The sequence below is a fragment of the Ambystoma mexicanum genome, chromosome 6p, assembly GCF_040938575.1.
Source record: "Ambystoma mexicanum isolate Mex_15411 chromosome 6p, UKY_AmexF1_1, whole genome shotgun sequence".
In the NCBI taxonomy this organism is placed as follows: Eukaryota; Metazoa; Chordata; class Amphibia; order Caudata; family Ambystomatidae; genus Ambystoma; species Ambystoma mexicanum.
In genome coordinates this window covers 671,951,630-671,977,778 of record NC_090935.1, presented here as the reverse complement: position 1 = coordinate 671,977,778, position 26,149 = coordinate 671,951,630, and the positions used below count along the sequence as shown (strand labels likewise).

Here is a 26,149-nt window from a genome sequence, read left to right as displayed (position 1 = left end):
AGAGTGAGGCCTCCATTTCAAAAGCCAGCGTCGGCACAAGTTTCATTTTGTAGCATTTAATAGCCGGGCTTAGTGAAAATTTGCCGAACTTCCTATCCAGGGTTCTCATTTGCGCTGTCAATCTTTTCGCTTTTTCCCAGAGTACTGCTTGCATTGCCTGGTCCGTTGATGAGTTGTCTAATTCAAACCCCAAGTATCTGATGTTTTTGACTTTTTCAATTTTGATGTCGTCTAAGTGCCAAGACTCCATGTTTGCAGATTTTTCCGTTTTATTTCAAATGTCATAATTGTTTTTTTTTTTTTTATCTCCATGTGATTTTCTTCAATGTATTTTGCCAGATTTGTTAATTTACGCTGAAGCCCCACTTTGGTTTGGTCGATCAGGATTACATCGTCTGCATATAAGAGACGAGGGATGATGGATTTTCCTCTTTTTGGTGGAAACGTCCTGATCTTTTCTTCCGAGTACTGCAAGTCTCCCAGGAATGGGATAAAGAGAGCGGCGCAAGAGGGCAACCCTGTTTAACTCCCCTTTTCACCTGGATCTCGTCCGATAGATTTCCCTGTTGATTTAGCTTCACTCTTACGGTTGTGTGTGAGTGAAGCGCTCTGAGAGGGTCAAGCACAGGTTGGTGACACTCCCAGGATTCGAGTTTTTTCCATAGCAAATTCCTGTCTATTTTGTCAAACGTTTTTGACAAATCTACAAAAGCCAGATAGATCTTCGGTGCCCCTTCTTTTACTTTTGCTTTAAAGATGTTAATTATCAGGCTGTTAATTGCTGTGGTGCCATTTTTTTGAAAGCCAGTTTGTAGGATGTCTTTGCACTTGGCCGTTTTTTCCCATGTTCTCAGGTGGTCCAGAATGAGAGAGGAAAATATCTTACCTATAATGTCCAACAATGCGATTGGCCTGTAATTTACAGGGTCTTCCCGACTGCCCGTCTTGTAAATCGGGACAATGACAGCTTTCTGCCAAGTCTCTGGGATTAGATGAGTTCTTTCGCATTCCTCAAAGATCATTCCAATCAATTCTGACCATTCTTTCAGGAATTGCTTAAGAATGATGTTAGTAAAGCCGTCAGGTCCGGGGGTTCTCGATGTTTTCAGATTTCTGATTTTTACTTCAATATCTTCAGGGTTCGATATTGTCACCCAAACCGGGTTGGTGGTTCTTTCAGACGCCCCTAGAGATTTCTTAGGTTCTTCAAACTCCCTCGAAAAGTACTCGATCCATTTCACTTCTGAGACTGCGTTTGTTGGAGCCAAGTTTGATGCGAGATTGCTGTTTTTAATTAGTGACCAAAAGTCACTAGATTTGTTGGTTACCAATCTTCTCATCATTTCTTCCGCATCCAGTTGGTATTGCCATGCTCTTCTTCGCTTCCGCCAACCAGCATATCTTTGCACTCCATATTGCCATGCCGATCAGTCTTGTTCCATATTGGATTTCTTTGCCCTTCTTTTTAGTTGTCGCCCTAGTTTCCTTTGTTCTACCAGCTCTTTGTTATATGCATGGATGGGGTGCGTTTGAACAGTCCGTCTGCCTCCTGTTGGTTTCTGGTAGGGCAAAAGAAGCGGGAGGTAGTTAGCCTTACTTAGGAGATTAGCAGTTGTTTTTTCTTCCCAAGATGATTTAATTTAAGTTTGCTTCAGTTAGGCGTAACCGAGTTTGTTGGGCATTTGTTTCAATGGTGGCCATGTAGACTGCTTTTCTTGTTCTCCATCCTTGCCACGTACATGTGAGTAAGTTGTGGTCGCTGTTATCCGTTTTTAAAACTTTGAAACTCACTATGTTTGCTGCAAGGGCGGATGAGATAAAAATATAGTCTAAGGTCGCTTTCGAGGCCCCCCGTTCCCAGGTTGGCATATTCAGTTGGTTAGGGAAAAGGGAAGCTATATTTTGCAGATTTCTTGAACTGGCTACTTTCATCCATGCTCTTCCGAGTTCCAGATTAGAATCCGTCCACGATCCCTGGTTTTCTTTATTACAATTGGCATTAAAGTCTCTGCATACCATGATCTCAATTTCATCAAACTCTTCATAGAGCTGATCAATGGTTGCACTCATTGTTGAACAAAAAGCTTTGGAGGTCATTCGTTGAGGGTTCAAATAGCAATTTATAATTGCCAAACAGTTCTGTCGAGCACCCTTGCTCTTCTGGATTGGTGGGGACCATGTAGTCAGGATCACCAACATTTCGTATGATTCCTTCCATTTCTTCAGAGCTTCGAGTCCCAGGCCTTTTTTAATGGCTGTTAACAGTCCCGACGATGCTCTTCCTAAGGTTCCCCTGGTTGCTGCTGAGATTTCCAAACAAAATCCATCCAACGTGGGTTTCTCCAACAGCCACGTCTCTTGAAGACCTAATATGTCAAAAGCACCTAGGTTCACGTCTCCCAGCGTTGTTAAATGATCATGACCTCTGATGTTCCAGGATCCTACGATATAATAGTCCTTTTCGGGCCGTTCCTCAGTGGTCGATGCCGTTCCAACATTCTCGAGGCCCAGCCCTGTTCGCTGCAATTTAGTACTTTTCTACGACCAGGTGGAGGTGAACCAGTCCCACGAGCCTCTCAGTTGTCTGACGTCCGCTGCCATTGCTGAAGTCTTCAAGTCGGAAGCTTTTGAGATGGAAATGCTCCCTAATTTAGGCTTGTCATCATCTTTTCGTGTTGATCTTTTCGATCTAATTTCATGGGGACGATAGTTGTAATCCGAGTCACGTCTTAGACGTAATTCTTTGCTTGCGTGGTTCCTGGCCTCAACCCGGTCGCGTATTCCATCTCTTCGGCAGTGCTGGATCACTTCTCGAGCCGCTTCTTCATCCCTCGGCCTGTTCCATCGGTTATGCGAATACAATTCTTCTGTTTTTGAGTTATAATGTGATTCGTGGTTTCTAGATTTTATTGTTTTTGAGTCTTGCTCCTCTTGGTGTGGCTTTTTTATTTCGGTCAGGCAAAATCCCATCGATGCCAATTCCTCAAAAGCTGATTTATCCATCTGGGTAATACCCGCTGCTTTTACGTGTATATACGCTTTGGCTATTTTGTCCTTGTGGTATGGTTCAACCAGCTCGAGATCCTCCGTCTTTACACACCTAAGCGCTTTAGATCTTTTCATAATCTGAAGGATGGTCGGCCGGTTTAGAATTATATGTTCTTTTTTGAGGTCCTTTTGCTCGAGCTTAAAGAGGCGGGTCCGGCCATTTCTATTCATTTCCATTTTCCTCTTTCCACTTGAGGGGGACTGGACACCCGGGCTACTTCTGCCTCTTGGGCTCGCTCTTGGGAATTATGGTTTGTTTTCTTTCTGAGGTCCCCTGTTTGTCCCGCCGACATCCCCTTTTTTTGAGGGATTCGCCCTTCGTTTCACGGTTTCCCATTTGTCACTATCCTCGCTTAAGAGCCTTGTTTCTCCTGTGTTGTTTTTTACTTTCGTGATTGTTTTGGCGGTGGTAGCGGACATTGGGTCATACTCACTGCTGTCCGGTTGGTTTGTTTCCAAGTGTTGTGATAAATTCATAAGTGGCGAGTCTGTCAGGAAATCTTCCACCGTTCTTGGAGATCTTTGGGCGAAACTCTTTGGGGGAATGTGGTCGTCAAGAATTTGGATCTCATCCATCTCCCGCTTTGATTTCTTTAGAGTTAACACAGGTTGCCCTGTTGTAATTGTGGTGTCCAATGATAGTTTGCGAGGTGCAGTCGCTGCTGAATCTTTTTTATTATTTTGAGGCGTATTTGCCTGACTCTTCTCCACAGTGCCCTCCAGGGCTTTGGTCGCACTAGTCCGCTTTTGTGATTGCACTTCAAGGGGCTTTACCACTTTCGCAGCGTGTGGTGGTAAAGGGTTTCTAGTTTGTTGCTCCATACATTCGATTTTTCTTTCAAGGGCCTCGATTTTGCTTTCCCAGTTTTTTTGCTGAATACTTTTCTGATCTTCTACAGCCGTTATATAACTTTCTACATGGGACATTTTTGCGATCATATTTGAGAGGATTGCTGTATTGTCCTGGATCTCTTCTTTTATTGCTTCATACAATTTACAGAAGGGTGCTAAAACAATAGACATTGCTGACATGATAGCTATCATGTCTGGCTTCTTGTTAGAGGAGTCTTTATGGATGGCAGTTGCTATGTCACTTAGCCGGCGTTTTTTTGGGGAGGATTGAATTTTCTCAGCTCTTTTAGGGGTATACGAGATTAATGAGGCCTGGCAATCCATTGAGGAGCTTAGGTCCTGTTTCATTTGTGGTCGGCCTACCGAAACTCTTCGGGGTGGGCGTTGGATTTCCCCTTTTCTTACGGATGGTAGAGGCATAGTTTGCATCCCCCTGATCAAATGAGGCTTCGTCCATGCGAGTCGCTGTTCTTTGTCGTCTCTTGCTTCGGACGACCTTTGAATTTCCTCCAACAGCTGACTTGGAGTAAGCTGGTCTCTACAAGCCTCTGTCCCACCATCGTTTTTGGTTTCTGGAATTTTTCGCACCCTGCTGTTGGGCGCTGCACTGTCATCAACTGGTGCTGAAAGGATCAGGTTACAGGAGTGTTCTGTTTGTCGGTTCGGGGGCTGGTTGCCAGCCCTATCCTTAGTCTGGGTTCTATTTTCAGTTGCATCCGTTTTTTTTGCAATTCCTGGATCATCGGACTCTTTCTCTGCTAGTGGTTGGGGTTTCGTCCATTTTCCTTAATTTCAACCCTGGCAGAATTTCTTGTGCAACTTCGAACATCTCTGCATCTGACACCTCGGAGTCCACTGTTAATTTCCGTTTGTATTGTTGGGTGAAAAAAGCTTTTAAGGGACAGGATAGTAAAGGCAAAGGTAACTGGATGGCAGTGGGTCTTTTTCTTTTCATCACCTTTACTTCCTTTCTGCTCCTCTGCTTCGGCTCTTTTATGCACCTTTTGGGTGGTTGAATCGAATTTGCCTTCCGGGGATTTTGTCCCTTCTTCGTTTTGACTTTTTTCTTTCTTTATTGATTTGGTACCGGCTTTAATAGCTCACCCTCTGTTTCCTTGTTTGAGTCCTCCTGGTCGCTCACTATGTTCACTTCCCCTACTATTGGACCCTCTGTGAAGCTCTCTGAGTCACTAGGTCTAATCTCGACGGACACCATGTTGTCCTTTACCAGGTTTTTATCAGCAAGTGTCGTTTTTAACCTGTTGGTCTTGCTTTTCAAATCTGGGACTTGACTTTTATATGAGGAATGTATCATCGCCTTAATGTTCAAGGTTTTCTGGACGAGGTCCGTGTTATTTACGGTTCCCAAAGGCAAAGATGGTGCGTTTTTTTTCATTTCTTCAGATCCTGCCCTCGGTGGCTCAGTGTCCACAAACAAAGGATCTGGCTGAGGCGTCGCGTTGAGGGGACAATCCTCAACCCTCTGATCTTTCCAGCCAACTTCCTCAGCGTTCCGGCTCCCCCCGCTTACCCCACAGCCAAGGCCCCGCGAAGGTCCCGATGCCGGCCGTCCTCCGACAGCCCTAGTGCCGCTACCACTCGTCTCCAGGACGGTACGCGGAGCCCCCGCTGCGGCGCTGCAAGGCGAGACAGGAACGCGGACGTCCGTGATGATGGTCTCCTTTGGAACGGTCACGTCCGTAGAAACCTTGCGCCGGCCAGTCCCCGCCTCCGCCTCCGCCACTCGGTGTATTCGCTCTCCATTCACCGAAGGCGATGCGGAGTCAGAGTTGGGCAGCGACCTTCCAGGAACACTCGCCGACGCCGAAGCCCATAATGCCGGTAAGCCAGTTAATGTCGATCTTGGTTGGGTCTTAACTAACGTTTTCTCTCTGGGGGCTCTAGGTTTTTCGGTTCGGGTGTCCACAAATTCCTGGAGATCTTCAACCAACAACATAGGGTCGGCACCCTCTTTATTAAGTGGTGCTTTCAATTTCGGCTTTAACTTCGGCCAGGCCACGCAATGTTCATCTGTCAGTTCAGGCTTCAAGCTAGAACTCCTGGCGTTTCCTGTTAGCGCTAATGGAGGTCGTACTTCTGGCTCCATTGCGCTCTTACTTCGCGTCTGCAGCGGACTGCAGCAGACTGGCTCTCACCTCGGCTCTCAGCTCAGCTCACCGCTATGCGGTGTTCTTGGATCAAATAACGAACTTCCTACCAAAATGATGTGGATAGGCTGCAGGACTGCAGCAGACTGGCTCTCACCTCGGCTCTCAGCTCCGCTCACTGCTCCGCAGTGTTCTTGGATCAAATAACGAACTTTCCTGCCAAAATGATGTGGATAAGCTGCAGGACTATTTGAAACGTTGGGGAAGGGAAATCCATTGAAGACTAAGAGCTGGACGAAGCCCTGAACCTTTATTGGAACACTTATCATTTTGCGGCCGACATCCCTACACATTGTATACAAATAGATGTGAGGGTAAGTATAGGTTTTGGACACAGACAGACATTTGATTTGGACTTGCTGATACAGATTATCCTTAGCTTTATTTAGGGAGCGAATTCCCACATTAATATAGGGCAAGTTAATCCTTTTTCCACCCTTTTTTTCTTTTAAATAAGTGTTTATAGACCAAACTTTATTTGTGTTGTCTGTGTCTGCCTTTTCACTCCTCACAACGCGTTATCTGGGTTCCCTTCACTCACTACTCCCCTAACCTCATCATCAATTGTGTATTTTTCTTTGAAAGTCAGCCATTCAATCCCCAGGACCCTTGGGCGCTCCTAAAGCAGTGCTGTGAGATTCTCCATCTCATAAATCTCCTTAGCTTTCCCCACCCATTACCTGTATGTGGGCAAACTCGACCTCTTTCAATGGATAGTAATGCATGCTCTTGATGCTAGTAACAAACTACTGGACATGTTCCAAATACTATGTAAGTGTTCCCCATCTTCCGCCAACCCAACTAACACCAGCAACAACACCAGAGCTCTCATCTGCCCTTCCACGTCCTTTCTCCATCCTAACACATCTTTGCAGTATGATTGTATGTTCGGGCATCTCCACCACATGTGCCAATATGGCCCCACCTCTTCATAGCTTCTCCAACACTTCAAACCTATCTCTGTATACATATTAGCCAGTTTGTGGAAGGAGTATTGCCACCTGTTGAGCAGTCAGTAATTAATGCATTTTATACTGCATAGACATAGGCTTTCCATGCTGCCTGACATATATGATTCCACCTATCCTCTCCTAACTCTCTATCCATGTCCCTCTCCCAATGTTTCCTTGGGGTTCCCTTCTCCCCTCCTTGTGTCCCATTCAATGCCTGATTTAGGTTGGATACCAGACTTTTCGTGGTTACCTGCATACCCAACACTTGTTCGGATCCATCATCACCCCCTTCAACTGTATGTACATGAAAGGGGAAGGACAGTTCAGGTTCTCATCTTTCCACAGTTGACTGGATCTCACCAGCCCTCCCCATACCATTGTTGGAAGTGTAGGGGCCTGTGAATCAAGCCTCTCAGTGGAGGCACCCATATATAGCTACGGGCAATGGCCAAGTTGTTAACCCCTCCATATCACATTGATTTTTCCATATTCCCCAAAGCACTTTTACTACAGGGTGGTGACGGATCCTTGCTGCGATTCTGTCTTTGTCTTGTGGGACCCATAACCATTCCCCCAGAATCACTGGCACCAACTCTATATTTTCCAAAAACATTCATGACTTCCTTATGTTGTTCCTAAATTGGTCTACCAGAGTTCTCATCTGTGCTGCTCTATAATCGTTTTCTAAGTGCAGTGGACTGGCTCCTCCTCCTTCTTTACTGTGAGCCAGGGTGACATAGGAAACTCTCGCCTTCTAACACTGCCACAAAAACTTCAGTAACACCCTCCTAACTTTCTCGAAAAGCTATGTGGGACCTCTACCGGAAACAGCTGAAAAAGAAATAGCAGCCTTTGAAGCAGGTTCATCTTGATTGCCGTCAGCCTCCCTCCACAAGACATGATCAGCTTCCCCCACCACCTCAAGTCTTCATTAATACACGTCCACAGGGGTGGGAATTGACCACCTATAAATTATTCAACTCCTTCGTAATATGAAACCCTACATACTTAAAACACATGTCATTAGGCTTGATCTGCAATCCTGCTAGCGACTGGCGAAGTTCCTTGGAGCATTGCCCCAGTTTTAGGGCTACCGATTTACTTAGAATGACCTTGAAGCCTCAGATAGCAGCTCATGACTCCAGCAACCTAATCTCGTCTGGGATTCTTCTGGTCTCACCAAATAGGCCAATATGTCATCAGTGAGTAGGGCCAGTTTATACATTTACCATCACTGTGAATACTTTGATGATTCTGTCTTCTCTAATTGCTATCACCAGGGTTTCTATTGAGAGAGCGAATAATAATGGTGAAAGCGGACACTCCTGTCTCATCCCTATTCCCAGGGGGTACTTTTCAACACCATCCCATTCACTGAGACCACCTTGGTGCGTCTTCTATATAGATCCTCCATCCATCATCATCCAGTCTTGTCCAAAGCCCATTTTCCTCAGTGTCGCAAACAGGAAATGTCACCCACCCTGTCAAACATCTTTCCAGCATCTAGGGACAGGAGTATGGGGTCTTCCACTCCATCACTCTGGGAATTCATTAGGTCCAGTGTTTTTCTAATATTATCCACCCCTTGCTGATCACACACAAATCCCTCCTGATCCACATGGATCATGTCGGGGAGAAAGTAGCTTAATCTCCTCGCCAATACACTTGTAAATACCTTGGCATCACAATTCAATAAGGATGTATTTAAGAGCCACACTTATCCATGATTCGCCCTTCCTTATGTAGCACCATGCCTTTAGCCTCCAAAAACAACTCACGAGCTACTGCCCCCTCCAATATAAAGTTAAACAGCTTTTGTAAAAATGGTGGCGAAACATCTGTGTACTGTTTATAAAAATTGGAGGTAAGCCCATCACTGCCCAGAGCCCGCCCGACTTTCATGAAGGAGATTGCATTCAACAACTCTGTCAAAGTTATGGGGGCTCTAGTACTGCCCTCCCCACCCCATTCAGCACCAGAATCTCAAATTTATCCAAGAAGTCCATCACCTCCTCATATGCTCCCTCGCAAATACGTTTTTCAGTAGCATTTTAGTGGTTACTCAAACTATTTCGACCCATATAATTCATACAGAATTGAATGTTCTGTTTCTGACGAAAGTGTTGTGAAACCTCTTTTACTATGGATCAGGATCTGGTGGAATGAAGCGGCAATTTTTACCCGGGTCGTTGTGACCAACCTTCTGCAGGCGGGCTTAATAGGGAACATTGAGTGGATAGGTAAAATCTCTGCTTCATTGACTAAATCTCTTTTTCTCAGCTGTTTTAGTAATCCAAAAGATATCTCGAGTAATGCCAGAATAGTTTTAAAATATACTCAGAGAGAGCTCACTTGTGCGCATTGGAACTCTGTGACTTGGTTTCATACTAGTGTTAGGGTGTACCCCATACTTTCACCCACTTGTAGAATAGCCATCTTTCTATTGGTGATTAGAAACAAATACTATCAGATGCTTCTGAGCAGTTTTATGTTATTTTGTTTGCCATTTCTATCCACCTATAGCAAATGGTGTAGATGGGAGGAGAGTGGAATGTTATGTGCCTGCAAATCAGGTGAAGTGGAGGCTAATATGCATATAATGTTGTTTTGCACATTTTATATGGTTCCCTAGAAAACGTTTTTTTTAAAAAAATCACTTTTACGTGAAAGAGGTTTTAGACAATGGAGACCTGTATTTTTATATTTACTATTTCTTTCTGATGCATTTGTGTGTCTTTGTGTTGCAAATAATTTTGTCACTGTTTAAGAATTAGATCTAAATCAATACTGTATATATATTGGGCATTTTGAAAGGATATTTTGTTTATTAAATTATTTGTTGATTATTTTTGCTGTGATCTTTTTATCTTTGCAACTTTTATCGGAATCTTTCCCTGAAATAAAGTGTTATTGAAATTGAAATGTGACAGTACGGCAAGGTAACTCTATTTTAAGAAGACGTTACAAAGAAAGGCCATTCCATTTTGTTTTTTAACCCAGATGTGTGTGAATGAGATTTCCTCCAGTTAGCAGAATCATTCTTTATTGGGATACAACTGTATTCATGCTTTTCACCTCAGCCAACACAATGAAAGCCACGTCAGAGAAACCCAGCACAAAGAAATCCCAACTCATTTCAAGACCAACTTGCAGAAACTGCATCTATTGGATTCAATGGAAACTCGCCAATTTCTGAAACAGAAAAGGGAGGGAGAAACACCAGAAACTTTTTAAAAATTGAATAATAAACGTTCAGGTGGAAAGGGCATACAAATAGAGGGAAACATGAGGGGGAAAAACATGAATCAATCAGGAAAGATAGAAAAGGGGGAGGTGTTGTTAGTAGGGGAAAAAGAGGGGTAATCAGATTTCCCCTATTTTGTAATAAAGGAGAGTTAAAGTAGCTTAAACGAAAAAAAGAAAAGCAATGCCCAAAATGTGATGAGATGACATGAGGTGAAATGATCCAAAAAGACATTTCAATAAGTTATATTCCAATTAGATGACATCGACAAGCTGGAAGAAATGCGAGTTGGCTATCTTTTAAGCACTGCATTATATGAGAACTTATTCCCCGCCCCAAAAATAAGCATGTTTATGACCAGTTTACTGTGTCCCGGAGGGGCAGCAGGCAGATTTATGTAGCATTGAAATCTTTGTGAAGGCAGAAGGCACTTCACTTCAGTTGACATTTTATAAAGTGATAACTTGTTTTTGTGTTCTTTAGGTCAGTGTGAAGGTAGCAGTGGAAGATGTCTTTAATAATGTCCAGCAGCGTATCTGCGAAGCTTTCTCTACATATGTCGTAAAACCGGTGGATGGTCAAAAGGTAATTGTGGAATGAGTTTCTATGTCTAACACATGCGATATATATACAAGAAATCATGGACATGCACAAGATTAAAATGAAACCCGCTGACATTAACACTTTTGTGATTGCCTTATGCTGTGTCCTTTTTGTCTGTCTTGCAGGACGCCATGAGTGAGAGATAGAATGGCTGTTAATCTGCTGTGTACCTCTAGTGGTTATGTGGCTGGTTAGGTGCCTTTGTATACAAGACGTGTGTGGTATTGAGGAATGTTATGAGCTTGTTTATATTTGGTGTGCGTTTTGTGTAGGTGGTGTATTCCAAAATGTGAGCACCTGTGCATGTCAGGAGTTTTTGTTGCTCACTTGATCAACACTGATGTTAACACATGAAACCAGCAGGGTATCACTACATATTATCCCCACCAAAATATTGCTCTATATATGGTGGTCTGGAACGGCCATAGGCGATATTTTAGGTGGGGGGGATAATTTTGGAGGTTTTGGGAACGGGGGTTGTGAAGGTGTCCCCGCTCTTTTAAAAACAATGCGAGGGTTGAGCGGGTGTCCTACACAGGTTCCATGCCTTAATATCGCCGCAAAAATATGGTGATATTTTTGCATGGCGATATGTTTGCAGGGATATTAACACACATCGATAAAACGACTGGATGTGAATATTGGTGGAGAACTGTGTAGGGCATGGCTAACAGTAAACAAAGCAGTAACAGAAGGGAGTTGTATTACCCCAGGTCACATTTCATTCGACATATTTAAAATGATTTAGAAGGGGTCAAGTCAAGGCTTTGTTCAATTGATGAGTTACATTTGTGAAGACAGAAATAGAATGTATTCACAGCAGGTGGTTTATTTTTCTTATATTGCAACACAAACTCCTCCTGGCTCGGTTGCCATGAATATTATTCAGACATCAATGTTTCTACAGCCAGAGATTTAAGTACATTTCGAACAAACTAAAAGAAACATCGTACAGTGAGTTACATATAAATGTTTTATTAAAACGATTGAATATTGTCCTACAGACTATGAAGCAATGCACTTGTGATCACAAATAAGGTAGATGGATGGAATTCTTTCTTTATACATGACATCAACTTTGCTGAAACTGATGTTTGTTGGAATTGTGGCTCGTTATTCTGCATGCTCTATAAAAGCTCTTGTTTTTCAATAAGGTGGAAGTTACACCAATAATTGTGCTGGCTATTGGCAAAGCAGTTCCCAAGGATGCTACTATTGCCACTTCTTTAGAGCAGGCATCTAAATGTCTGCACGTTTGAGTTCTAGCAACACTAGTTGTTCTAGATAACCACTAACTATGTTAATTGCTCCCACTTACGTTCAAATGTTTTTTTATGTGGATATTCAGTGTAACGATCTGCCTGCATATAAAAATGATCCTACAAAAATTTTAAGGTGAACTAGTTTGGAGTAGGAACTGGGGTCATAGTATTTTTAACAGAGGATTGTTCCTCAACATTTACTGCTAGTAAAAAGCAATTTTCAACGTACATAACAAATATTGCAGTCAAAATTCTGCTCACAAAGATAAAAAGAAACCTAAATTATTTATTCAAATGTAATTCCTTTACGGGTTCTATAAAAAGAAAATTCAAAAGAAAATCAATACGACCCAACATACAATAACATAATTCAAAACATGTGTATCTCACACACACCAACAACCTATTGAAACATATAGACAAAAATACAAGACAAACCTTTTCAAAACAATTGAAATATAATCTTGCTAAATGTATTGTATATCTCCATGTTTGGAGGATGTTAGTCCTCTTTTTCTTTTAGTACAGTGAAAAATAAATAAATTAAGGATGATGTTACGACCTAACTTCTTCTGAACTACATGTAATATAACCAAGTTGTCCTCTGCACAGAAAGGCATGACACGCTGCCAAAGGAAAGCGTACATGATTTTGTCTCTGGCGGGCGCTGTTGGTGATAGCCCAGAGATGGAAGCAGCCAGATCCGCCAGGTGAACATGACTGGATAAGTAAGATATGGGTATTTCATAGACTAGTGCATCAATGTTGCCAAACATTTCTGCGTTCACTATGGATACGGGTTTGGGAGTGATAAAGGGGTGGGGGAGTTTGGAGGGGCCATTTGTTAATTATTATATGAAGCAAAACTCAATGAAAACAAGTTTGGAAAAATAAATAAAGAATTGTCATCACCTAAATTAAACAAAAGCAACACCAGTGAAAATCTGTTTTATCCCTCCTTTATTATATATATATGGCTCCAGACTTCAGGTATATGAAAGCATAGTGAGATATTGCTGCTACACTCACTGGAACCTGTAACTAGGCAAGGGCGTCGCATACAAATTGTATTGCCTCTGTTTTAATTGGTCCTCCACATTTCTAATGGGTTTCACTACCAGGGAATGCTTACTTGCAAGCCACCATATTTTCTGGCTACTGGTCGATTTTCCAAGCAGAGCACTTAAGAGAGGTTATTCAAAGATGTAGGTGGACCTGAAATCCAGTGAGTTTTCACATCACTTTGTTGAATAGCCAGAGTAAAAAAAAAAGCATATTGTCTTTTAAATAACAAGACTTCACGAAATAGGAGCAGATCCCTATGGTTTGTGATAATTAATAAACTACCTCAGCTTAATTTTTCTCTAGTTTATCATACATGTTTTAATAGGTCATTCAACAAGCGCAATCTTGAATGCCCTCCATATTATTTTCAAGATGGGGTGCTTTTTCTAAAGGAACATTCACAGTGCTTATCAGGTACAAGTACTGTTGTAAATAGCATGTATTATCAAACCGTTCCACCTCCAAGAACGTCATCCTTTTTGGACCAGTGTAAGGAAGGGAAAATGGAGGCAACTATGCTAATTTATTTATTGAAGAGGGCCAGGTCTGAAGGCAAAGAGGTTCGTCGATGGAATCCTCATGGTGGTCTTTATCTTTGAAACATCACCTGAGTCCCATAAGATATCTAAACGGTTATGACGTCATTGCATAGCGACAAACGGGTCTCCTTCATTGGGACCCATCCCACATGGAGAAATGGCAGTTTAGTTTGTAATAAACACACTAAGGTTCTGAAAAACACTTGTACCAGTTTATTCTTAACAATGGCCTCATGTATATTTACGCCTATCCCTCATTGAGCTCCATATTACAGCTCAAAATGACAGCTTTTAATTAAAAGGAAATAGTTTATATACAAGATTGTACTCGTCTATGACTACTTAATCCTACAACATAATTCAGTGTGTAGAGTGAAGTATTCGAAGGTGATAAAACAATTATAGATCAACTTCTCTGGAATGGCACAATTGTACATATAGTGTGATATAATAAAAGTGGGGAGTACATCTTTCTTATTCCTTTCAAAATCACTTAATCTAACCTATGACATGTTACGGTATCATACGAAAATTTCGCCACCAAAATTCAGACTAATACAGTACTGCACATTTGCGCAGCACCAACATTTGCAGTACTGTACACCGACCAAGGGGGTTGGGGGTTTGCAGGGGTGTCCCCCACTCCCCTTGTTCCGTCTAATGGGAGTTGGGGATTACATGGAAAACAGGGGACAAAAAAGGTAAAAGGAAAAATGAATAAAAAGGGACCCTGCAACGCCAGCTCCAACCTATGTAAGTGGGAGGGAACTGGCATTGCAGGGGTAGAGGGCAGTGTGCTGCCAAAAGGAAATGGTAAGCAGGTATGGGGAAAAGGGAGTAGGTGATCAATGTGATCCCTGCAACTCACCGTAAATGCAGTCAGCTTTTTTTAGATTGACATTTTCGGCAGCGAGGTTATCACATAGATTCCATATTACAATGTTGTTAAATCTCTCAGCGGTTCTTTATCGTATGAAGCTCAGCACAGCAGGCCATGCCATTCAGTTACTTTGTTGTGACCAGCCTTATTTGTGTCCAATTTCAAAATCTATAATTGTTATTTTTTGTTCAAAAGATTCTCTACATTATGTCCTTTATTCGTGGTTTGTATTCTCTTCCAATTCTATAAACTCCAGATTAGTGTTGCTACGCCATGTGCCCAATGTAATGTGATACAACCAGTGCCTGTAGAATTTTGTAACAGATCTTAGATCTGGGTTGTTGATGTGTTTATTTATACATCTAATGGTTTTCCTATTTCATAGACATTTACATGTGTCTTTAATGCAGTGAACTACATTGGTAGTTTTGCAATTAGAGTATTCCTTTTGTTCACCTTTGAAGTTTTCAGTTTTTATTGTAAATTTACAAGCTACACAAGCATCACATTGGTGGTAGCGTTCGTTATTGGATAGTCCCTATCCCTGTACTCGAAGCTTATGAGGAAGGGGTTTTCTCTGCTGAATGGACTATTATGTCCTTCAGGCTTTTCCTTTTTTTTAAGGCAAATAATGGTCTTTCATTTAAATTCACATAATTTTAAGTTTCCATATGGGAAAAAGAAAAGCATAGTACCCCGTTTCACCTAGGATTCTCAAGAAGACGAAAGACTCTAACTTAGCAGCTTCTCCCATTGACAAAGCCATTTTTCTTGTTAGTGAAACTGAAGATCTTGTAGGTACATTTACACTGCCTTTAACATCGAGCATGCACTCCACAGCCAAATTCACATACCAGAATCTAAGATAGCTGAAAGAAGTGCAAAGAAGAAATGTGCTCAATCCTAATTAAAGTTCACTACTATCCTACTATCCCCGGTAAACCAATTTTAACCCACACAAAACGTAAGACCTGTCAATTCTGTCAGTAATGCATCCAATCATAGTATAACGACTGCATAAGGCAATATTTCTATTAACTCTGTAGGGAAGGCATGGTATCACAAGTATGACACTGACACACTGGATACAATTTGTAAAACCTTTATTGAAAATGTTGGGGTCGGAGAAACTCCTATTTTGCCCTATAACTAAGATGGGAGTAGTCTTGACAATCAAACAATAAATAAAACAGCCCTAGTGGAGTCCGTCAATTCAAAATGGCCTATGCTAACAAAAACCTAACACCTGCCCTATCTCTTGTACAAAAAGTGTTCAAAAGAATAAAGGTAGTTGAACCAGGTCACGTTAAATCTCACGGAGTAAGGCTGTCCTTGTAGACAGGATGACACGCTCTGGCTCCGTTTCTAACACTCTTAGCAGCTCCAAACCACGGATTGAGGCCCGCCTGGCTTTCCACGTTAAAGTCTCTTTCTTGACTTTCAAGGTTATATTCCAACGTAAAATTCACAGAGGTCCCCCTCTGCTGGGCTCAGACCTTACAGCACACAGTCCACACAAAGGTCCCCCTCTGCCGGGCTCAGACCTTACAGCACACAGTTGACATGGGTCCCCCTCTTTCGGGCTCAGACCTCTCACATCACAGTTCAACACAAACTTGCCGTGGCCTCCCTTCCCCAAGCTTATTGTACTTCAGATCTCCCTCAATCGGGCTTGGATCCCTCTTGGATGTCAAAGACTTTCCAATGTGCGTGGCTCTCTTTACAGACCACCGCAAGACCACTTTGACTCAAAGTTCACTTTTACTTTCACTTAATTCACTTTTGCTGTATGTTCGCTTTATCGTTTCAAACAATGTACCTTTCACAGAGACTTTTTAATGGGCTACTTCCTTTTGCCGGACCACTGCGTTACTTAGTATCGCTGATCTCACAGCTGCCTTTTACTTCAACGTTCATTCACAGGTCTGCCTTTCTTCGCATCTCATGCACATATGTGCAGACTTCACTTGTGATATAATGTTGCTACTTCATTCGCTTTAACACACACCTGTCTCTCAGGTCGCTTGCCTACTCACCGGCTCTGTTTGCTTCTTTCTTGTTTTGCTATTTCCAATTTACGATTCAAGGTTGTTACCACAGGCTTGGCCTCGTCTCTCCAACTCTGGCGTTCAACCAGGAGGGTCTCTGGCGTCCTTGAAATGCAATGCAATCTTCACTTATGGGATCTGGCCTTCTCCACGTGTCTTTCGCAGTCTGTCGGATGCAACAACCTCCAGTAGGGATCCGTTGGGGTTTCCGGCCTGCTGCTCTCATTCCTTGGTCCGTTGCACTGCTCCAATAGGTGTGCCTTCATCCCGGAGTTTCTGCTCGTACTTGTGTTCGCCCTTGCTCAGAGTGTGTCTTTAGGTGTTGCCTTTTATTCGTGTGAGGAGAGCTAGCTGGTAACAGGTGTATGCACTTAGGGCCTCATCACGAGTTGTGCAATAATGCCTGCGCTAGCTATTAGCCCTACCGCCAAACCCCCTGGCACTATTAGCGCCGGATCACGGGTTTGACGAAACGGTTAGGGCCCATTCTCCATTGGGCCTATTCGGGAATTCCTCATTCCCCATTACCCCGCCGGCGGTAATAGCGCCAAAAATCGGCAAATTTGCAGCGGATTTCCCCCCAGCTGAAAGCTGGGGGGAAATCCGCCAAGGCCATGATCTGGCAGACCCTTAAATGCGGTGGTAATAGCGCTACCGCCGCATTTAAGGGTTACCACCAGACTCGTGATGAGGCCCTTAGTGTAAAGTGCCTGACTTTGCCTGACCCGATTAAGGGGACATGTCCAGTACGATGTGAGAGAGTTAGTCTGGTTACTCTCAGTCACCCTCTTCCTTGGCCCAGTGTTTGTGTAAAAAGGGGCGGGGTTGGGACTTCGGAAAATCCTACAAAATAGAATTGGGTAGATGAACAAAAAAGGGTTGAATACCCCATCTCATCATCGGCTGTCTCACCCCCACGCTCCAAAGACCCCTCACCCAGGTGATCCTCCCGCACTGGTCCACCTCGAGGGTCTGGATCCAAAGGCAATTGCCGTGCCCTGGCCACCTGAGAGGCAGAGCCCGGGGACTAGCGGCTGAGACACCCTCTGTTTTCTCACAACTCCCATCTGAGTGTTGATGGTGATGGGTTCCTTGAGAATTTAGATAAAGTGTGCAATAAAACTGATTTTTAAATCCACAATATTACTACCCATAGCTGTTGCTAAGTTTTGCTGTTGCTAAGTGCTTTTTATGATTCCTGTGGGTTCATCGTTTGATTAAAAACATTGCTATGCCAAACCATTTTTCTTTGTTAGCAGAAAAATATAAGAATTATGAAAATTATTGTAATACAAATGATGTTCTTAAAGTATCCCAAGATTCTGCAAGTGTAGCTGTTAAGGAGGAACTCCCGTGCAGAAATCATCGTGAAATGCAACAATTAACTAAGAACTAATTATATAGCACTAATGGAGCACATTGATGTAACTGACATCCATGTGATGGCTTTTACTCACCGAATCCCTGAGAGCGGAATGCCTGTCACCAGATTTCCAGCCCGCCGAATCCACTGCACGGCGAACACTGAGAAGCAGAACGTGCGGTATGCTTTATTTGGCCAGTGTTCGCAGTGCATAATCAGTTAGTAGATCTGGGACTGAACTGGGAGGGAGCATGCTGAGAAGAGGTAAGAAGAGCGGGGGTGTTTGGGGTGTTTATGGTGCTGGGGCATGGTGGCTTAGCCCCTCCATTGAGGGTGGCAGGTGTGAATTGGCAGGAGAGTATGGTGCGCATGAGCCATTTTGGCATAGATGGGGGATGGGGTTTGGGGGTTGTGGTGTGGATGGAGGGTGTGTTTATGGTATGGACAAGGACAAGTATGGGGATAAACGTCCCTTTATGGAGTATCAGGGGTGAGATGAGGGAAGAAGCAGGCATGTATTTTGGGCTGTCGGAGAGGCTTTCGATGGACAGGAGTTGTGGTTGGACAAATTGAAGAGAGAGGAGTAGGCAGACCAACATAGATCCCCATTTGACTAGTAATTGGCTGTTTAGGACACTTATTGTCAATTGTTTAACATTTTTGTTGGTGAGGCTGTGGTCTCTACTGAGGATGAGGGAATGTAGGATATTGCTGTACCTGGGGATCTGAAGGATCCTGAGGCCTAGGAGGTGGGATGGGTGGACGAGCTTCCCCCAGAGTTTAGATTATCCCTATGCTGGGCAGGTAATGCGGCGCAGGTTTGTGATGTTGCCAGCACAGAGCCCGGGGACGACACCATTCCTGAACCATTTGTGAATCACTTGATACAGTGATTCCTGGAGGCAGGTGGGTCGTTCCTCCCAGGACCCCTTCCAGAAGCAATCTTTCCGCCTGTGTCGCACTGCTTAGGCCACCACATCTTCACAACCCTCCACGTCATCTGGTGCTGCTCCAGGAGAGGTTGCTGCCTTAATTCCTCTTGTTTCCGAGTCATTAAGGTGCAGTGGCGATTGGACATCTTCCTCTTCTGCCCCTGCTTTGGTTACTCTGGGACTGTGCTGTTCTCCAGTGGTGTCAGTGCTGACACTCTGCACATGTTTCCTCCGATATTGTTGATGCAACAGTTTTTGAGGTAATGGGAGCATGCTTTGGGGGGGGGGGAATGGGTGTCATTGAGCTTCTTTTTTTAGTTTGTTTTTTCTCCTTTTCTCAGTTTTCCCGTTTTTGCTTTCCAATGTAAAAGAAAAATAACTGAAATTTATAGAACTATGTAAGAAGATCCAATTAAATACTACAGCTAAGTCAATGCCTAGTCTGGGGTACGGAATGGAAACCCTTATTGATATATCTTTATGTCCAGTTCATAAGTCCTGGATGACTACCCCTATATAACACCCCTCTCTTAGAATCCCCCTGACCCCACTGAGCAAAGAAGTAGTTCTGTTTTGCAAGTTTAAAAGGTTTATTTGAGAAAAATTAAACAAAATATATATATCACACTTTTATGATAAATTAATAATTAATATACTTAAGAACATGAGCAGTGATCAACAATGAATAATGTCCTACTAGTAAACTGATTTGGTTACTCAGGAGTAGTAGAAAGGATGAGGTAGCACACTTGGGAATAGGAACAGAAGAATAAGGTGGTAGAGAATGCTTTATATAAATTCAGATGGATGCAATGTTGAATGAAAATGCAGTACAGAACATACTCAATATGATTTCAACAAAAGAATGTAATCACTTTTCTCTGGCAATTCACTCCCCCCCTTTATACAATGCAAGGAAATGGAAGGAAAGCACACAGTTCTCAGAAATGCAATCAAATGTAATTCAGTTCACCCCAGCAAGCTTAGAGAAAACAGGTATGAGTTTGAAATACAGGCAAAAGTGCTTTGAGAGGTGGCAATGAAGTGAGGAATATGCTAAACATGGTTTTAATTCCCTTTAGGAGGTTCAGGGTGAGTGATAGCTACTTTATATGAGTTCAGGATCACTTTAACAATGCTCTAGGAGTAACTAGCAGGTTAAACGAGTTTTTGGCAAAGTAAAGCAAGGAAGCTGCCGCTTTTCACACGTGAGAGAAATCAGCTGAAATCGCAAATCGCGGCAAAATTCGTGAATCGCGATTACGGCAAGATTATAAGGAGTAGCACATCGGTTTTAGATTCGTTGAAAAGCTGAGATTCTAAGCGTTCAGAGGAAAGTTACAGCAAGTTTCTAGCCCAAACGGTTCCCGAGATATGAGCGATTTTGTAAAGGTCGTTTTTCGGATTTAAAGTTGAAAGCTCAGAGTGGCAAGTGACAGCTTTACAGCTGCAGAAATTACAAATGACCTCTATGCAGCTTTGCAAATGGCAGGTGACAGTTAGAAGGCAGTTCTACTTAGGTTAAATATTTAGATTAGATTATTTTACACTAAGAGCTTATTCCTGTCACAATCTGATCTAAGCACTCACAAAATGTTTTGGAAGATTTGGACCTCGTCACAGATCTGTCAGGTTAGCGGCACTGGTCTCGCCCCGGACGGTCTCTGCGCACAGCAATTCACAATCTGGTCTCTGGTTCGGGGTACACGGTCTGGTCTGCTTGTTCCTGGATCTTTTTCTCTGCTTTCTGGATACAGCGTCTGTGCACAGCTCCTGGATCTTTCTGCACAGCTTTCTCTGGACACAGCGCTGATCTGCACGGCTCCTGGATGCTGCTACCGCTGTTAGGTTTGCTGGATGCTGAGGCCTGCTGAGAAGAGTTCTCAGTTTGTGGGTTTAGGCCCTTGCTTTGAGTTCTGAATCAAGTTCTTTGGAGTTTTAAAGTCTAAGTGTTGGATCTGGTATCTTCTGGATGTTGTGTGGTCCGGCAGAGCGCGTTGCAGCAACTGGATTTGAATGTCTCTACCTGTCCCAGCAGTCTCTTTTTATGTGTTTTGAAAATGGGTGTGTGCCTGGGCCTAGCAAAGCCTACCCCTCTCTACTTGTCATTGGCCCAATTCTCCCCTCTCCCATGATTGGGGGAAGGAAATGTGAGTCAGAGTGATGCTGTAGGTTTTATGGGTCAGAGGATCCTCCCCTGGTCAGTTTGCCCACAAATCTATATTTGATTCAAATACATATTACACAGATACACAGTTGTTTAAAATTACATGCACCCATCACATATCACATGAGGTGTACTCTGTTCAAACTCTGCTCTTCCTGGGGGCTTGCATTCAGAAATGGCAACATTTTGTGCTTTTTAACTGGTTTTGCAATATCGGACATTTACCCAAATTTACACACATGTGCGCAAGGAGTATGGACATTAATTGATGAAGTGTCAGATTTTTAACATGCAGACATTTGGAGTGAAACCCTATTTTCCGCTAGCAACCCCCCAGATCATACCACCGGGTCTTAAAACCTCTTAAAATGTGGGCAGAAAAATCACAAGAATTATGGTATCATTTAGCTAATTTTGACAAGTCCGCACCATGAGTTATACATCTTTCTTAAAATCATATTCTGGCCAACAGGGGTGTGTCTTTTCAGGTCACATGGCGTAGAAACCAGTTTATCCAGTTTCTGCCAAGCTCAGAGACCCCGCCCCTCCCAGCTTCTGCCAAGAGGAAGCTATTTTACGGCCCCCCCAATAAACCATCTGCCTGAGTCAAGGAAGGGCTTTGTTCAAAAGGAAGCCATTTACGATCCCCCCAATAAACCATCTGCCTGGGCCCAGGACAGGCCTTTGTTCAACTCCCTGTAGCTGCTCAACCCCTAATCTAATCAGAGAGGTGACAACTCCTTTTGGCAAGGGGAAGAGTGGCTGAGCAGGTTTTAACTCCTGTGGGTGTAGATGTCAGGCAGAATTCAGTTTCATTAAGCCAGGTTTCAGCTAAATGTCACTTTTTGTCCCCCAGTTTAAGTCTATTACGATTTTTACATACACATTAAATAATTACTTCCTTCAAGTCATTTCAGAGTATAGTTTTACATTGTATCCACCTCTTAGCAAGTCTTTCCTTGGTCTGGTTTTGTTTCATTTGTTCAGTTTTACACAAAAGTCTGGTGGTTTTAAAACGCCGGCTTTCTGATAGTGGTGAGTACTGGTAATGCAACCATTTTTGGGATTTAAGAAAATGAATTCCCCACAGTTCTAGGTTGCTTTTGGCAATCAGCATTGCCATTCCCAATGGTTTCAGGCTACTGTGTGGGTAGCCCAATGATGGTTTTAGGCAGTGCCCTCCTGTGCTCACAACCTAGGCAAAAATGGGTGGCAGCCTATTCTTCATGCATTTCCCTGTGCATTTTCTGGGAAGTTCTGGCCATCATGATGTTTTCCATGCCAGTACTGCACAGTTTTCCTATTCTGGCGTACATGTGAGCTTCTTGGCCATCTTGGATTTTCTAAGCCCACAGCAAATATGTTGCAGCATGATAGCTCAAACGTGGGTCAGGACACCCAACAAAGCCCCCCCACGCGACTGCACTTTGAATTTGAGTCGATGGGGAGTCGGGTGCACAGAAGGTGATGACCCACGCACTGGTATGTCCGCATAATCTTCTTCCAATTCTGCAAATGGCACAGTTCACCATCTTTTCCTCCATCCGGTACTGATCGACCGGTTCTCCTCGCCGGTCCTGATGGGAATATTGGGCGGTACCCCGGGCCCCTTGGGTCTCTGCTCCCGGTCTCCGGATCGTCCTCCCTGGCCAGTCTCCAGGTTTTCTTTCTCCTAGGACGACAAAGGAAAAGCGGCAATACCTATTCATGGACATTTCTCCCCCACCATTGATATAGTGGGGTGGCATATCTATTTTAGAACTCAACAGATATGAACATGCACATTTTTTTAAATTAAGCGACAGGAACACATAAACTCGAGAAACACAGAATTTGATAGGCTATATGTAGGATATTTTAGGGTTGGAATTGAATTACTCTGGAGCGGTACCCTCTGGGATTACAGAGGACTCCTCCAGTTGCTGCAAAGTGTGCCTGGGATGGCAGCACTTCAACTGGTTTATGTGGACCCACTTGTCTTCCCCCTCTGCCAAACCGCCTTTGGGGATGCGGATCTTGTAGGCCACAGGGGAGATCTTGTCTATAATTTCAAACGGTCCCTTCCAGGTAGGCAAGAATTTTCGCTGTTTGGCCTGGTTCCTTTGGAAATTGTATAGATAGGCCCAATCACCCACCTTATATTCCTTTCGGGTAGTTTTTAAATCATAGTGGGTCTTCATGCTCTCGGCTGATCTTTCTAGATTCCGCTGAGCATAGGCAAAAGCATGTTGAAGGTGTTTCCTTAAATTCTCCACATACTCAGGAGTAGTGGAGGCATTTATTAAGGTCTGCTCTTGGGTCCTGTAGAGCAAATGCTGAGGAAGCACCTTCTTGCGTCCAGTCATCAACTCAAATGGTGACATTTTGGTTGCAGATGAAGGGGTAGATCTGATGGGCATTAGGACCAGAGGTAATCGGATATCCCAACTTGGCCCAGAATCTGCCACAAACTTTTTTAAGATGCTCACAATTGTCCGGTTGTAGCGTTCCACTGCTCCAGAAGAAGCTGGCCTGTAAGCAATGTGTAGCTTTCTCTTGACCCCCAGTATCTCCCACATCTTTGTCATCACTTCACTGGGGAAGTGGCTACCTCTGTCTGACTCAATCCTTTGAGGTAGACCAAAACGGGAAAAGATGTGGTTAATCATCAAGGCAGCTGCCGTTTCTGCCTTGCAGTTTGGGGCTGGGAGACATTCCACCCACTTGGTAAACAAACATGTCACAGTCAACATGTACTTATTCCCCCTAGCGGAGCGAATCACGGGGCCGACAAAGTCGATTTGTAAATCTGACCATGGGAGTGTCATTCCCCTCTTTTGGAGAGGCGCCCGGTGTGTGAGGGATGTTGGCTGAAATTGTGCACACACAAGACAACCCTTAAAATATTGGTTGACGTCCTGGCCCATGTGTGGCCAGTAGGCAACCTCTCTTAAGATCTCAAGTGTTGTATGAAACCCCCTATGACCGGCGGTAGCCGCATCATGGGCGTGACTTAACATCAGGCTTCGGAAGGAGGTAGGAACCACCCACTGATCATGGCCAGCTTGGGATTTCCTTACCAACAAACCACCTTGGATCCGGAACATTTTTGGACATTTCATCAACACTCTAAGGTCCTCTTTCCCGTTGTAATCGGTATCCGTCAGGGGAAAGTTCTCAGGGTCCTCAATGTGTTGGTAAAATTTACCAATTATTGGATCCCCCTTCTGAGCTGTAATCAAATCAGCATCAGGGGTCTCCTTGCTCCATTGGGCAGTTGAAAGATCATTGTGAGCACTTGTCTGGGACCTAGTGATAGCGGTGACCTGGATTTCCCCCAACAAGGACTCTATTTCTATTAGATCCCCTTGGATGGCCCCGGTTTTGGCCAGCTGATCCGCTAAGTCATTTCCAGTTTTGTCTGGTCCCTCTACTTTGGAATGACCCTTGATCTTTTTCCAGTAGATGGTCATCCCATTCGATGTGACCAGATCATCAATGTTTTGGATTAACTTCCCATGTTTCAGGGGTTTGTTATTAGCGCATAACATGCCTCTGGTTTTCCAGTTGACCAGGTGCTCCACGAGCCCGTTCCGTACATAATCCAAATCTGTGATTATGACCAGTTCGTGGAGTTGATGCTGGACAGCAGTGAGGATGGCCTGATGCACAACCATCAATTCTGCCACCTGACTACTTCTGGGACCAATTTTGTATCCAGCGGAGGGTTCTGGGGACTCATTCACCCATGCATTCCCTACGCCGGCCACCAGTTCTTTCTCCCCGTTGTTGTCAACATGGTAAGAGCATCCATCCACATAGACAGTGGGCATTCCCTCACACTTGTCCTCTTCAAAGACTTTGTGTGGGGAATTAAGGTATGCCTCCATGTTGTCCTTGATTTTTAGACTTTCATCCTCGAGACAGTTTTCTCTGGCACAATCATGCAAGTCAGCCAGACCTTGCGCGAGGGGACTCTTCTTGTTTTGGCCATATCTGACCTCCACAGCAAAGCCTTGCATTGACAGAATCCAGGAAGTAATTCGGGAATTACTCACATTTCCGGCCCGGATTCTGTCACTTTGGAGATATTGCAGAGGCTGGTGTGGAGTCTCCACTATGATGTGTTCCCCATGGATGAACGGGTGGTAATTCTTCAATGCCCACACCGTTGCCAGGAGTGCCTTCTCACAATCGTTGAATTTTTCCTCCACAGAGGATAAAGTTTTGCTCGCATAGGAGATTACTTTATTGACCTCGTCATGCTTTTGGTATAATACTGCCGTCAAGCACGTATTAGAGAACCCTGTCTCCAGGAAGAACTCCTTGTTTCTGACAGGGTAAGCTAGGCAGGGCGCTTGTGAGAGACTTCTTTTGAGTTGTCTTACTGCCTCGGATTGTTCTGGACCCCATTCCCACTTCACCCCCCCTTCAGGAGATGAATCAGGGGTCTAGTGATCTCTTTGTAGCCCTCAATGAACTTTCTGCTGTAATTAGTCAGTCCAAGGAGGCTCCTTAGTTCCCGCAGAGTTGTGGGGTCTTTCAGTTTCTGTAGTGCTTCCACCTTCTTTTCCTGGGGACAGAGACCCTGAGGAGTAATCTCATGCCCCAAGAAATTAACACGGGTTCTACACCACTGTGCTTTCTGAAAGGAAAGTTTTGCTCCGGCGGCCCTCAACTGGGTCAGAACATAACGGATCTCCGCTATGTGTTCCTCCACAGATGAACTTTTCATGAGGACATCATCTACATAAGCCAGGTTACCCCTTGCACCCAGGTCGGGCATGGCCTTGTGTAGGAAAATGTTGAATTCATTGCCGGAGTTGAGGTATCCGAAGGGAGTCCGGGTCCATGTGTACTGCTGGCCCCCAAAGGTAAAAGCCAGCTTGTATTGGTCCTCCCTACTGACAGGCACAGTCCAGTATCCATTAGTCAGGTCTATTGCAGTGAATACCTGTGACCCCTGGATCTGGGCCAGCCCTTGGTCAATGTAGGGCAGAGGCCATCGGGAAGTATGGACCCGTTTGTTGAGCTCCCTGAGGTCGG

At 43.9% G+C, this 26,149-nt stretch overlaps 1 protein-coding gene across 1 annotated transcript in view; it reads left to right on the top strand.

The window, feature by feature from the left end:
* Nucleotides 1-26,149, top strand: part of ACOT12 (acyl-CoA thioesterase 12) — an 816,096-nt gene that overhangs the window by 215,015 nt on the left and 574,932 nt on the right. Inside the window, exon 4 of the mRNA XM_069627558.1 lies at nucleotides 10,749-10,850. Coding sequence (XP_069483659.1) covers nucleotides 10,749-10,850 — 102 coding nt within the window. The remainder of the gene's footprint in view (nucleotides 1-10,748; nucleotides 10,851-26,149) is intronic.